Source organism: Protopterus annectens, chromosome 3.part1 (assembly GCF_019279795.1).
Source record: "Protopterus annectens isolate FY-2018-M chromosome 3.part1, PAN1.0, whole genome shotgun sequence".
Lineage (NCBI taxonomy): Eukaryota > Metazoa > Chordata > Ceratodontiformes > Protopteridae > Protopterus > Protopterus annectens.
Window position 1 is genome coordinate 1,820,578,846 of NC_056732.1, and position 16,439 is coordinate 1,820,595,284.

General features: G+C 38.2%; 1 protein-coding gene across 1 annotated transcript in view; it reads right to left on the minus strand.

Moving 5' to 3' along the window:
- LOC122797884 (zinc finger protein OZF-like) overlaps positions 1–16,439 on the minus strand; it is a 235,209-nt gene that overhangs the window by 11,463 nt on the left and 207,307 nt on the right. The window contains exon 4 of the mRNA XM_044066403.1: positions 7,015–8,274. Within this exon, the coding sequence (XP_043922338.1) occupies positions 7,015–8,274 (1,260 nt within the window). The remainder of the gene's footprint in view (positions 1–7,014; positions 8,275–16,439) is intronic.

Consider the following 16,439-nt stretch of genomic DNA (forward strand, 5'->3'; position numbering starts at 1 on the left):
TATGCAAAGCCATGGAAAGAATTATCATGGAAATGATCAACAACAACATAGGAAACCTACAGTAACAGGAGAGACCTAACTGAATTTGGTTTCATCAAGGGCCTACTCCACCTGCTGGACTTTTTTAAGAAAGCCACCAAAGTAATGGAAAAGGGAAAAATGGGTCACACTGCCTACCTTGACCTGGCCCAGGCATTTGACACAATCCCCCACCGGGCATTGTTGACAAAGCCTTCTGTAACCTGGTGGATAGCTATAATGTTAGAATTGGTGAATTCACCTCTACAAAGATGCCAGTCACAAGTGCAGTTCCCCAAGGATCAGTCCTGGGACCTCTCTTTTTTGGCATTTACTTCTCTGCAGTCAAGGCCAATGTAAACAAAGGTATGGCAGCCAAGTCCAAGGAAGTCATTGCTCCACTGTAATCAGCATTCATCAGACCTATCACTGAATACAATGCCCTCTTTGATTTGTACCTAACTAGGCATATCCAACAACTGGAATGTCCACAGAGGTTCCTCAGTAAAAGAATACAGGGCATAAGTATCATGTCCTATGCAGACCACTTCAAGGCCCTATCCCTGTATTCTGTCTCCTACAGGTCATGGAGGGGAGATCTATATCTGGCATTCAAGGCATTTCCAGACCCCACTCTGATGGGCCTCCTGCATATCCACAAAGCAAACAGCACCAAAATTACCCATTCTAAACACTTAAACCTTGCCTGTGATATAAATAATTTTTATTAGCCTAGTTGTTTGTACTACCACTGGAACTGCATGTGTGTCCTTATTCCATATTGCTCCAGTTCCTACTTCCATGTCTTATTAGTTTAAACCTTTAGGTTTTTCAGTTCTTAAAATGCTATAGTCATTGGGGGAGCAATTCTGATAATGCTGCTTTGTTTTTCCTCTTTGAAAAATCTCATCTACTCATAGTTTGTAATGTTTGCACAGTCTCCAGTGTAACAGTCTTGCCACAATAGCATATTTTTTCAGTATACAAACCTTCATACACAAGTGTACTGCAGTCTACAACAAGATGTACAGCTCTTTCTAGTTCCACATCATAGAACCTACATGCATGTAGTTCCAATCTTTTCTATATTTTCTGGACCACTGCCTTTGTAATCCATTATCTTGAGCTGCCAATACTAATTTTTTGGCTTAAATTCATATAGCCCAAACCATTTTTGCATCAACTCATTATCAAAATCTAGTTGTTCTAGCAGTTCCCTGCACCTTTTGGTATAACCGGGAGTTTTCCAGTTAACTTCCTTTTTTCTGGTCACATTCTCTATATTTTCCATTTTTTTTCACTTTCTGTTGCTACCTGTTTTTTTTTTTTTTTTTGTCCATTTCTAATTTGATTTTCATGCCTGCTCCATTCCCATATGGTTCAGCTAACTTGCACAAAAATATTATCTAAACACTTGTTTTCTTCATAGTTTAGAACTTTCACTGTCTGGATCTGATGAAGTCAGTAAGCAGGTATGTAGTCCCATAATGACAAACCTATACATGTAGTTGATCTAAAGGACATCCATGCTTCCTTCTGACTGGGGAATATATAAACCAGGTAAGCACTATTTTTTGTATATCAAAGCTGTGTATGTGTACTGTACCAGAGTTAGGTGACCAGAGGTGATGTCATCCTGTAACTAGCATCTAGTTTCTTTGGAACTCTCGCAGCAGCATAGAATCTAGCAGAAAAGATGAGTTAGTTTTCTTGTTTTGGTACTGATTTTACCCAACACTTTTTAGGGCCAGCTGATCACAGCAAAGCTGTTAAGTTGCAACAGGGAGGGCAAGTTGATTTATACTGTGAACTTTACTCCTACATGTCAAATCAGTTTTCAGTATTAGCTTTGGTCTTCTAAAATATTTCTTACTAGGCTTAGTTCTCATTTGTTCATGTGGTGGTGGTGTTATTTCATCTATTACCAAATAGTTATATAATCCCGACATCCAATACTCATACTATATTCCTTCCCAAGTTTTTTATTTTCCTGATGTTTCAGTTTTTCTGCTACAAATGTTGCTTTTGCACATCAAAATTAAATGATATTACTATTTATTTAGTTACTGACATTTGTTGACCGGGAAAGTCTGAATGGGTCAGAAACCGATTTTCAGAGGAGCCCGGGGAGAAAAGCTCCACATAAAGTACATAAAACATAAACATTTAACAAATTGACAGGTACTTATACATCTTGATTTTTGTTCTATGTCTTAACAACTTGCAGTTGTACTTTCAGTTCCTTGCTAGATGAGCTATATAGTTTTAGAACATTCACAAAAGGCAGATGAGATGGCATTTGACAGGTCTTTTGGGTTTCTAATACTATGATGGGAAAAGTATTAGTATTACATTCCTAAGTCAAAGTATGATTACAGTTCATGAAATTAATATTGTTTTAATCTTTGATGTCAGCCAGAAGTGCTCTTTCCAGCACCCACAATGTACCTAGTAATGACTCCTCCTGCAATTCGTATGGAGTTACATGTATCAGTAACATATCTAAATATGACTGTAGATTCTTTTTTAAAAGACCCGTTGCTCCTACTCTGTCGGAACTGTCTGGGTATCTTTCTTCCACATTGCTCTCATTTCTGCCTGGAAATTCTGATATTTTATGACTTTGTGTCTCTCTGTATGCAAGACACTCTAGTTACTGGGTGTAGCGATTTCAATAATCAATGCTACTTTTGTCTTCTTTTTATGGACCACTATATTTGGTCTTCTCGCAAATATCATTAGAACTGTTGGCAATGGGTGATCCCATGTGATGTAGACTTCACCATTTTCTATGATGCTTTGTGGCTCACATTTCCAGTGTTTTTCATTTACTTCAATAATATAATGTTTGCACAATCCCCAGTGCAACAGTCTTGCCACATTATTATTCCTTTCAGTGTACAGTCCTTCTGCCATTAGTATGTCACAACCAGCAACAAGGTGTGCAACTGTTTCTAATTCTGTTTTTCAAAACCTACATTTGTCTGTTTCTCCCACATGTTCAATGGACTTTGTAAACCAACGTGTACGTAAGTCCACTATCTTGGGCCGCCAATATTAACCTTTCATCTTTTGGTTTGAATTTGCCTCTCTTTAACCACTCCTGTATTCGATCCTGATCAACATGAGGTTGTTCCAAGAGTTTTCTACACTTGCAATTATATTTATGCATTTTCCACATTTAGTGCCTTCTCATCTGATCCCTCACCTTACATTCTTTCTTTTGTTTTTGGCACATTCAGTTGCTGGCTGATTTTTATCTATTTCTGATTTGATTTCCATTCCCGCTTGATGCAGATATGCTTCGCTAGACTAAGAAGGGAAGTCATCTTAGATTTATTCTCCTCATGTTTCAAAACTTTCACTATGTTTGGGACTTGTGAGGTCAGAAGATATGTATGCAGTCCCACCATTGCAGATCTATACATGTAATCAAGTTTCAAGGAGGCCCATACCTCCTTCCAAACGGGGAATACATAATCTTGGTATGCACTGATTTTTATAAATCATTTGGTGAGCATGAAGCATCCTTCTTGTTTTCCTGTCTAATCTATCCAACACATTTTGGGCCAGTCAATCACTCCAAAACTGTAAGCTAGGACAGTAAAAGCAAATTGGTCTATAGCTTGAATTTTGTTCCTAGATATCAATGTCATTTTCAGAATTAATTTACGTCTTCCAAAATATTCCTAAGCTTTATTCACATTTTTTCATGTTTTATTATCGATCATTCCTTAATTCCCAAATATTTATACACTCCCTCTTGCTCAAATTTTTTATATCACATTCTTGTCCCAAACTGATGTTTTCTTGTTGCTGTATCAAGACCAAATGACATTCTTTTATTTATTTATTTATTTATTTAACACTCGTTTACTGGGAAAGTCTGACTTGGAACAAAGCCAATTTTCAGCGGAGGCCCGGGGAGAAACACTCCAGACACATGTTTTTGTGATGTGGGAGGAAACTGGAGCACCCGGAGAAAACCCACACGAATGCAGGGAGGACATGCTGAGTCCACACAGAAGGCACCCCGGCCGAGAATCTAACTGGAGAACCTCTTGCTGTGAGGTGATAACACTACCACTGCACCACTGTGCCATCCAAAGCTCTACAGTTTTCGACAAAGAGAAGATAAGTCTTTACACTTTGTTGCTTTCTGGGAGCCAAATTATAGCCATGACCTAATCTGTTAAGCAGACAGCTTAAAGGGTTGAGGGCAAGGCAAAACAGCAACGGTGACAGAGTGACACCCTGGAATATCCCCTTTTGGATTTTGTCCCTGAAATAATAATTTGTCCTTTATCATGTCTTAACTGCAAAGTGGTTTGCCACTGTTTCATGGCTGCTGTGATGTAGTTTATCAGTGTAGGGTGATTCTTGTACATTTTTAAGCACACTTTTATCCATGAATGTGGGATACTGTCAAATGATTTTTTGTAGTCTATCCATGACATACTTTGTTTCTCCCAGTTTTTACAGTTCCCCACTATGACTTTAACAACAGATTCTCCCTTTTCCATATGACTTTCTTTTATTGCCCTTTTGTTCTATTGCCATAATTGAGTTTTCATCTAAATGACTATAAACTCTGTCGGCATCAATTCCAGTGTATAGTTTATATGTCGTCAGAAGGCAAGTTATTGGTCTATAGTTTTTAGGATGGCTTACATGTTCACTCTTAAGTAGGAGCAGTATTTTTCCTGTTAGCCAGGGTGGTGTCTGTTTGGGGTGCAAATATAAATAGTTCTTACTCATGGCTACATCTTTATGTAAAGATGTTAATACTTTTAGCCAGAAGTTAGGTACTGCATCTGGGCCTGGGGTTTTCCAATTAGAGGCTTTTATTAATTTTGTTTCAGTCTCTCTGAGCGTTACTTCATCTCATTTCATATCCTGTATATTTGAACTTCTTTTACTTCTTCTATCCATTTAGCATCTTTGTTACATTCCACAGGATCTTCATTGAAAATGGAACTATTTCTTCCTTTTTGTGGTGTTTTAATTCCTTTTGCCTTGTTTCAAATTCTCTACAAAACTTTGGTTCATTGAGAAATTGCTTATTTTGAACCTTTCCTTTATATTTGTCTGCAAATCTAAGTTTTTCTGCCTGTGCTGATATTTTTAGTTTATTATTTGTGATACTGCAAGATAGATCCTGATCTGTTATGATACTGCACATTGCTTTTAACATATCTATCTTTTTTAGTAATATTGTTGATCTGTTCCCTCTTCTATACTCTTCTAACATTGACACTTCTTGTCTTAACTGCTTTGCAGTTTTCGCTATTTGATACTTCCATGATGGCATTTGCTTTCCCGCATCCTTTCCCTTACTGTCTTGTGTTCTTGTGGTAAGACATTATATGTTATTAATGTAGCTGCACAATAATATATCTTTTTTACTTCTGTTATATTGCATGAATCTCTAGGAACAGTCCTAAGTACTGTGCTCATTTCTTTTATCAAACTTCTGTTTGGATTTTATTGACTTTCTGTAGTCTATTTCTTTCATTGATCTTAATATGTCTGTCCATCTTTATTAATTCAAGCAACTCTTCTCTTAGATCATTTTCCTATAAACTGAGGGCGCATTCTTTGTTCTCCATTTCCTGTGTGCATTCTACAGAAAGTTCCAGATCATCTTCCTGTACCACATTCTCTTCAATTTCATCCTATGCTCTTTCATATGGGAACTCACTGGCCTATCACTCCACAACATTGAGTCAGAGTTGCCACCGTTTCCTGTTCCTTCCGTTGCTGTGCAACTCAAACTGTACTTTTGTACTGGTTTCCCATGGAAGAAGTACCTTCTCATGACAATTGATCAGATATTTCCAGCTCCACTGGTTTCTCCTTTATTTGGGGATCCATTGCTCTATCCTGCTGTGATGTTATCAGAGTCAACTTTCTACACTAAATCCTTCACTTCATAGGTACTCCATAATCTCAGTTTCTATTTCTTTAATTCCTCCATTACTAATTCTCTTTTCTACTTTTCCTCTTCGTTTTATTTTTTGTATTGTATATCCAGACACCTTTGCCTGTATTTCTCTCCAAATATCTTTGGTGCTGCTCTTTTTTTATTGATTAGTTTTGCTTTCTCCTTTGCATAAACATGTCAGCATATTAAACTTCTTTTTCTTTCCCATATTCATATTTGTTCATCAGATAGATGTCTCATGCTCCTCCTGTTTCTCCTTACTTGGGGGAGCTCGTTGTTCCATCATGCTGTGATATAACCTGTGTTAGACTTTCAACACTAAGCCCTTCATTTCTCTGGTATTCCATAACTTTATCTTCTATTTTTTAACAACTATTTTACCAGTCTTCAGTTCTGCAAGCCCTCTTTGTGATCTTATTTTTTGTAGTTTGAAAATTTTCCATATCTGGATGCCTCTGCCTGTATTTCTCTTTGAAAATCTTTGCGGCTGCTTTTTTTGTATTGATTAATTTGACTTCCTCGTTTGCATAAATATTGCACCATATCAGATCTCTCTTTCCATGTCTATACTTCTTTTTTATACCTTTCAAAAATCTCTTGATTTTGTTGTTTATATTTTTGCACTTCCTCGGTCGCTTCTTTTTCCAAATGGCCCAAGGTTTCTTGGCCTATATATTGTTTTTTATAAATATGTTGTACTAACGAACACAAATTTTTATTTGAAGCTTCTGACAGTTTTTTTTGTGCAAGTATTTTTTCTTCTAATTTCTCTCAATCTTTTTGTATATCTTCTGTCTGGAAATTCTTGGCTTCTTGCATACTAGTAACAATGCATAATGTCTTTCTTATCCTCACTAGGTGTTCAGTGTGGATAGTCTGATTATGTGCCAGGTTTGCCTTATATTTAAAATTCTTGTCACATATACCACATTGATATGTAGTCTTTAACTGCTGGTTTACCATTTTACTTTTATTTGTGTAACGCTTGTCACACACACTGCTTTTGCAGGACTTCTGCTCAGTGCAAGTATCATGACTTTGTCTTATGCTACCTTTCTGTACAAGCCCTTTGCCACGTGTGGCACACTTAGAGGATTTCTGCCTACTGTGGCTGTTCTCATGTCTTTCCATATTGCTCTTGCATATAAAACTCTTGTCACACTTGGAGCATTTATACGGTCTCTGCTCACTGTGAAGAAGTTCATGCTTTTTCATGTTACCTTTCTGTGTAAAGCCCTTGCCACATGTGGTACATTTAAAAGGTTTTTCCCCAGTATGGATGTATTGATGCATTACCATAGCACGCTTCTCTGTAAACCTCTTATCACACATAGTGCACTTATAGGGTTTCTCTCCAGTATGGATGCTTTGATGCACTGTCATTGCACTCTTCTGTGTAAACGTCTTATCGCACATAGCGCACTTAAAGGGTTTCTGTCTAGTGTGGATGCTCTCATGCATTACCATATTACTCTTCGATACAAAACTCTTGTCACATATGGTGCATTTATAAGGTTTGTCCCCAGAATGGATATACTGATGCTGCCTCATGTTACCCTTCTGTGTAAATTCCTTTTCACATATAGGGCATTTATAAGGTTTATTTCCTGTGTGGAGCCTCTGATGCCTTAACAAAGAATTCTTGTATATAAACCTGTTGTCACAGATTGAGCATTTATAGGGTTTTTCTCCAGTGTGGCTAATCCGATGCTCTATTAAGTACCTCTTATCCACAAAAGTCTTGTCACATAAATCACATCTATGTGGAATTTGCTTGGTGTGGGTATATTCTTCTTTTATCATGTTACTCTTCTGTACAAAATCTTTGTCACACACAGCATGTTTATATACTTTTTCTTCTTCATTGTTGACATACTGATGGTTTACCAAGTCTGCCTTTTTTGTGAAACATGTGGGACGTATGTGAGGGTCACCTTTTCTCTCATTAACAGGTGTGACATATGTATTTAGCTTCTTGCTGCTGACAACAAATTCATCTGTTGCCAATGTATTCTTTTGATTTTTCCCACTTTGATTCAAAAAACCACTATGAAGGGGTAATGTGCTGCTGGAATTAACCCATCTGCATGGACTTTCCTCTCTAAGAGTTTTCAGATGCATGTCAAGTTTAGTTCTCTGTACAAAACTATCAGTGCTTTCCACACAGTTATGGTACTGGTTTTTGGTTTGCTCCTGGTCGTATCTTATACTAAAAGCATCAGCCAGCAAAGTTTTGTGACATCTGGAGTTCTTGCATATTCCACATGATAGCAACTGACTCTGAATTTCACTGAAATCTGCATTCCTGCTGACTTAAAAAAAAACATGAAATAGTTAGAATATAATGGCTGACAATGAGGGTTTACTTTCTAACTCATAGTATCACAATCTGAATTATATGCTTGATGAACATTTTTTAATTTTAGTAAAAAAATGAACTTTTGCTATATAAACTTTCATTAACAAGTGTTACCAACAAAGGAAAAGTACATTAATGTTAACCTATTAACTAATTAACTATAACAGCGATGTTCGGAGTACAAGGATTACTGCATCAGTAACATTTGTAATGAGCGGTAAAACTATCGCACGAACCGGCAGTGACTACAAAGCCTGACTTTCACAGCTTTAGACATAACCTTTATAGGGGAAGGATTCTTCCCTTTTTAATTCCACGGACATTAGCAGGAATGATGGAACAAAGAAGACAACAGCTTATGCCAGCTTCAGTTTTTTTTTTTTTTAGGATGACTGAGGAAGTCACCAACAAGTGCACCCACAGAGCCTGGTTATGAGGCTAAACAGGAGTCATTCCCACAGAAGAACGTACACATGCATGGTGCAAACTCTTATATTAGTTTTCCAATTAAGACAGGATTACTGAACATGCAGGGAGATATGCAGCATGTAGCCGTCACTGCACTGATGATCCTTATATTACATTTACTGTAATGGCGAGTATGTGCACACATTTCTACTACGTGTAATGTAACAATCACTGCTGTATTATCATTCACCAAGAATGGGCAGAGCTTTAAGGCAGTAAAGAATCTGGCCACAACTCAAGAATACAGGAGTAAGGCTGCAGAAGCAAACCATGCTCTGGTCCCTGAGAGAACATCCAATGTATAACGCCTACAGAAAGGAAGAAAGTTGTTCAATTAACTGCCTCACAAATTCTCTAAATATATATACGTCCTAATAAATCTGTGTTAGCATCCACTCCATTTTACCCTTGGGGAGTGGGAGTTAATCTGCCCCCACAACAGGGCCACTGCTAGCAAGTTGGGAACTCTTATCAGACTTCAGCTTGGAGTGTCCCAACACCCCTCCCACCAACATGGACAATACATACGATATCAATATACATTCACACATTACCTGTGCCTCACACATACATCATTTTAATGCATATACGACAAGTCTGCACAAGTAACCTTACAAATCATGAATGAGACACCGACTGGCATTTACCTGCAATGTTGTTACATTGATGTGGTAATGAGATTTGTCACAAAGTACCCAGCATCAGAGAACAACTCAAACTGTAACAATATTCACAGTTATAGTCAAATATACCATTTATCTCAGCCATGGCCCCAATTTATAGCATTATATATGCCAGATGAGACCCATATCAAGACAGATAGCACTTAGAAACCCATTTTAATATCATGCATGAAACTTAGCCTATCATTTTGAAATGTGTTTTTTACGCAGCTTAGTGTGTCCACAAGCCCTCTGTGGTTGAGTGTTGGCATTAAACAGTCCTTAAAGAAAAGGGTTCTGTAAGTCACTTCTGGAAGTTTCTAAGAATCTTAATATTCTTAATGCTCAAGACAATATTATAGAGTTTTCTCCAGTTTCTAGATGTTTATTCTATATAAGGAGCACATCTAGCAATAAAGAAAACAACCCCCTTGTCTTCCCTAACAAATAGGCACCACAAACCACTCCTATTATGATGTTTACTACACATAATTCTCTTAAACGTATTATTAAAAAGTTATAATTCCTAGCCTCTACCTAATATGTAATTTCTATAGCTGGCTAATGAAGTCATCCTCATCCAAGTAGGTTCTATGCACCGTTTGAAATTCACCATAAGGCAAACATTTAAGTGTGAAGGGGGCACTAGAGTCAAACAAAAAAACTATTGGCTAGTGCAGGATTCGTACACATTTTCACTGTGATTCTGTCATATTTCGTATCTAGTTACAAATTCAAACATTCTACCTAACAATTATATAGCATTTAAGTGACTGAGACTAAATCTAATCATACCAAAAGGTAGAAAGGTCACACAGACAAACCATTCAGAAAACTGCAAGTCCCAGGGGTTTGGATGTTGGTTGGGATATTTTGCAAGCATCTTAATACTTATGAACATCAGTCTTGATTTTAAGCTTTGTGTTTCTAAATTATCGCCAAACAGTCCACTTAAGTTGTACTGATGAAGCCAGAACAAGACAGTGGTGCAGAGGTTAGCAATGTCGCCTCACAGCAAGAGGTTCTCCGGTTCAATTCTTGGCTGGGGTGCCTTATTTATGGAGTCTGCATGTCCTCCCTGTGCTCTCTTCGGTTTCCTCCATGTGCTCCGATTTCCTCCCACATTCCAAAGACATGCGTCTGAAGCATTTCTCCCTAGGCCTCCAATGAAAAAAGCTGTGTCCCAGTTGGACTTTCCCAGTAAGCAAATTTTAAATAAATAAACATGGTTATGTCTACAACTAGTGGGGTTTGGATCAATGGCCTAAATGTACCCATAAAGACTTTTACATGCATTCAGAAACCTATTAGCAGAAACACTGGTGTGCCCTTAAGGGGTAATTTGCTTAAGTCCCATGGACCTTCACTACAGAAGGAATACGGTGTTACACAGTGAAGACTCTAGCTTGGCTGGGTCCTTCTTGCAGTTCTCTTTATAATAGGAAATTACTAGGCTAATGGCCTAGACATTCATGACCCAATTTTTTCCATTTATCAGTGCCCATGGACTAGAATGGCTTTGGTATATGCCTGTGACTTAGGGCGTCTACAAGCAGACCCTGCCCATAAGGGCACAGGTGACAAGGCAGGGGTGAATTTGCAGTTTCTCATCCATTGGTCCAAACTACACTTGAATAAGCTTAGGGGACAGCTCTGCTTCAAATGCAGCCACCAGAGGAAGGGTAATCTTTGAGACACACATCTATTCACATTCAAAATGGAAAAGAAATATTCAAACATCGTCTTAGCACAGCTATAAAAAAAATAAATCATCTATACAATGGCCATAAAAATATTTTCCATTTAACAACCATCTTCATATATGAAAATAAGGACCTATGTCAGAAGACTGACTTTTCTGAAAGTTGAACTTCATACGGTTGAGACCATATGATTCACTTTCTGAAAACTAAAACAAAACAAGACAACAATAATCTATGCCCCCAGCACCTCCTGCATAGTATATATGCCAACTCCAGGATCACACTACAGAGGGGAAAATGGTAAACTCCCCTATCTACACTGTACCATTATCTCCATACAAAAGTTTTTTTGTTTTGGAAAGTTGATCATATGGTCTCGACCACATGAAGTTCGGCTTTCCGAAACTTTGATTTTCCGAAGGGGACCCACGTAAATGTGTGTGTGTGTGTGTGTGTGTGTGTAAAGTATATATATATATATATATATATATATATATATATATATATCTATATATATATATATATATATATATATATATATATATACATATATACACACACACACACACACAATATATATATATATATATATATATATATATATATATATATATATATATATACATACATACATACATACACACATTATGTATTCCTGTTCTGACAAAACCATGAACAGACTTCTGTAACTAGGGAAAATATTGCTTTTTGAGCAGTTCTGTTCAACTGCAAAAAATAAAATCACTATAAAATAAAAAGATGGTTTGTTCAAGATGAAACTTCAGTAAGAACTTATAATCTTCCATCACTCTATCATCAAAACAAACAAAAAATGAAACAGCTAAACAGCTTCTAATTCACAGTGATACTCAATGGTTGCATTCAGACTCGTAACATCTACTGTAACACAAGAAAAATATTTACATCACTTCACATATTTAACTTCTGAATAAGATTCCCACTATCTCTTTATGTAGGAGGGTAAAGCTGTAACTACTGTCTATAAGCATAAATCAATAACCAAAGAGAGAGACCCCAGTATGTGACATTTATTTATCTATATTTGTTGACTGTGAAAGTCTGACTGGGACAGGTACCCTTTTTCAGCGGAGGCCTGGGGAGAAAAACCCCAATATTCAAATCCATAGGCAATATACAGGTATATTTTCATTTTCACATTGTAAATATTTTCATCTTGGGTACATATATATTTTTGCATACATAATTAGGTCTAGCAGATGATTAGTGCTAACCTTGTATCATACAATTTGTGACTACAGGAAGAGGAGAAAAGAAGTGACTACCTGCGCATTAGTACAAGACTGTAGCAGACAGAAATAGAAATAAAAATAAGGTGAAACAAAGACTGGCCTATGGTTTGAAATCAGTAAGTCGTGGTACGATGAGGGAGAAAAAGGATTAAGTAGGAACAGGTAGTTAAAGAATATAATCAGTTAAATCTTTACAGTAGTAGATAGAAGGGAATGTGTAATATCTCCATGTGGGACTTTATTAAAGAGCAGCTATCATTTTGCCAGACATATTACAGCTTCTATTTTCTTCAGGACTGGAAATTGTCCAGCTGTAGAGCAAGAGCAGAGCCAAGTGCCCTGTAGATACTGTTTTAGCAGATTTTTAAAGCATTTGTTGTTTTCTGTAAGCTTTAACTGTAATGGGATGGAGTTTCACAGTTTTGTGGCACAGTGAGAACAGAGTAAGTTTCTGGCAGAGTGTTGTGAGGTACTTACAGCTAAGAGAGATTTGTTACTGCAGCACAGAATTCTGTTCTTGCTGTATGGTAGTAACATGCTTTTTAGAGAGGATAAACTATCTAGCTTGTAGACAGGTTTTTTGGGCAGTTGTAAGTTGAGAGCCAATTTAGGTCCTTTAGGGCTGTACAGTGGTGCGTTTTATGAGATAAATATCTGTGAAATCTTGCTATTTGGACTTGAGGGCACTGCTGATAATAGTGAGGGTAGGTGATGCATGTAATAGAGATGGGAGTAGCTATGGATTTTCTTGTGGACACTAAGTTATTGATTTGCTCTATACAGGGAGCCTAGTTTTTGTGTGTACTTTTGATACTTTGGAGAATATTTTGGTCATATATGAGTTTGTTGTCTAGGAGTACTCCCACGTAATATGGCTTCTGCCATTGTTTCAGTTTTTGTACTGTCAGATGAGACAATATAGAAACTGTATTTTTGAGTATTAGAGTTTTTCATAGGTTGGTACTAGGCTATCGGCCCTAGGGCCTATACAAGCCTAGCCATAACAATTCCCTGGCTATTTCTTCCCACACTATTTACTTCCCTGGACCCCTGTCTAGCAGGGTGACTGACGTGATTGCCGGCATGAATTTCCTTTCTCCCATCCAATCATCAAGGTTCCTTTTGAAGAAGGCCAAGGAGGCGCTCTCCTTGACATGTATGGGCAGTCTATTCCAGAGTCTGGGGAGTCTCTGGGTCAGGAACCTATCCCTCCAGCATGTTTTGTTTAATGTGATGACCAAGAATTAGATCCCTGGAGCATGTGGCTCTGAGGGATTGGGATTTCTTTAAGTGTAGCATGTCCAACAGCTCTGGGTTTGACATGGCCTTGTATGTTAAGCAGAGATCACCTCGGAGTAGACGATATGTGACAGAGTATAGCTGGAGTTTTTTAAGGTGGTCAGCATAGGGCATCTGCTTTAGGCCTGTGATTCTTTTAGTGAGGTATTTCTGCAGCCTTTCCAGTTGTTGCAGATGTCTTGACAGGTACATACCAAATGGGGCATTGTATTCTATAATGGGTCTAATGAGGGATGAATACAGTGGGACAATGACCTCCTTTTTTCTGGATGAAAAGCCCTCAGTGATGAGATGTGCCACAAAGGATTTCCTGACTGTTGTGGTGATGTGGTAAAAAGAGCATTCATTTAATTTTTTTTGCATGTAAGAGTAGGTCTGCAGTGCCTAGTCAGGATTCGACAAATGAGAGAGACTCTTGTGTGATTTTCTAGAGGATGTGTAATGTTGCGGCAGAACAGATAAGGGGTGCATCACTTGCATAGTGAACTAAATTTGGTTGAGCATTTAGAGGTTGCCAATGTCCTTGTTTATAAGGTCCATGATAATGCGTTCCATGGCCTTACAGATAAGGCTAGTTAGGCTAATGGGCCTATAATTGCCTGGGTCAGTGGACACTCCACCTTTGTAGTAGAGGGATGACAGTGGCTGTCCTCCATTCAGCAGGGATGAAGCCGGTGTTCAGGCTTTGGTTAATAGGGTGTCTAATAATAATAATAATGTTGTGTCTTTGACTTTTCGGGTTAGGGTCACCACGGTCCTCTAATGATTGGCAGTAGATTTTTACGTGCCGAGTTGCCAGCTCTGATGTACAACCTTCAACGAAGGTACGCCCGTTCACGCATGTCTCCACACAGAAGACGCTCTAGCTGAGAATCGAACAGGACAACATCTTACTGTGAGGCAACAACGCTACCGCAGCACCACCACTGCAGCCTATAATAATGAAAATAAGAAGAAGAAGCTGCTGCCGATTCCATAGCTTACCCAGTCTCTATACTTTTTAACCGCTCTATCAGTGAATCCATTTTCCCCTCTCTCTGGAAGAAATTCCATATCATTCCAATTCACAAATGGGGAAACTCAGTTGACCTTTCTATCGCCCTATTGCCATATTCTCTCCCCTCTCCAAAATTCTTGAACAATGTGTTCATAAGCAACTTATGTCTTATCTCACTCATGAAAACCTTATCACCCCCTACCCAGCATGGCTTCAGCCCCCACCACAACACCACAATTGCTCTCCTCTCCTTCACTAACTCTATCTCTCTCACCAGAGACAGTAATAAACTAGTGTCATGCCTTTTCTGGATCTCTCATAAGACTTTGACACTGTCTCCTACTCCATCCCTCTCTCCAAACTTTCTCAACTCAACCTCTCCCCTACTACTATTCTCTTAGTTTTTTAGCTACTTCACTAACAGACAGCAAGCTGTTAAATTGCTCTCTGCTCTTTCTCACTTCATCCCAATTAAAATGGGAGTTCCACAAGGCTCAATACTTGGCCCCCTTCTCGTCAACATTTTTACTAATCAACTCCACACTTCCTGCCTTCACTCAACCCTTATAAAGTATGCAGATGACTCAACTATCATCATTGCTGATACCCCTCTGGCCTGCTCATCTTAACACAAACCTCCTTCAATCTCACTGAAACTTGGCTTACTAACAACCAACTCATCCTAAATCCTAATAAGACAAAACTCCTCCTTTTCCTACCCAAATCTCTCCATCATCTTAAATCCACTTTCACTATCTCCTCCCCGAATAACACTACTATCTCAATCGAACCTCACACCAAGCTTCTTGGAGTAATTATTGATGACCAACTTAAATTTGACCTTCACATTCACCACAGTATAAAGAAAACTCACCAAAAACTTGGTTTTCTATATAGAAACAAACGGTTCCTTACCCCCAACTCTAGAATCTCACTTTCTCATGCTTAGCTTCTCCCTAACCTCTTCTACTGCTCCCAAAGCCTCAGTAATTTACAGTTCTCTCTACAAACCAAACTTGAAACCACATACCACAAAGTTGCCAGATTTGCAGCAGACCTACCACCTAAATCCCACCACTGTCTCACACTCCATACACTAGGCTGGTTAGAGTTGTCTAACGTACTTCTATACTCTCAACTTCTTATCATCCACTCAATCTTAAACAAGCCCTCCTCTTGACCTAGTATTTCCCACCTTGTCTCCCTCTACAACCCTCCTCATTCCCTCAGAAGCTCAGAACTATGTCTACTTCAGATTCATAAGCCTAAAAATCTTTAGGAAAGAACCTCTACAGCAACCTTCCTTCTCTTTCATGGAACAACCTTCTTATGTACTCAGAAAGATTACACATTCTCAAGACTTAAAGACAACTCTTAGAAATTATTTAAAAAGTACCTGGAGATGCCTCTGCAATCATCCCACTTGAAATCTTCCTCTTTCCTTTTATTTCTTCCCTCCCCCTCTCTTTCCACCTCTTCCTCTATAACATTAATTCTCTATCTATTCTTACTTCCTTTACTCATCTTTATCTAATAACTACTTTGCCGTATTACCCAGCTAATTTCTCAACCCCGTTTTACTGACCCTACCTCCTTTCCCTACTTCACCCCTTCTCTCTTTTCCCCCACAGTCTACTCCTGTCAATCTAATCACTACCGCAACCTCTCTAGTTCTGCATTAGGAAATCTTCAGCATTTTTTCATTTTACTTCCTCATA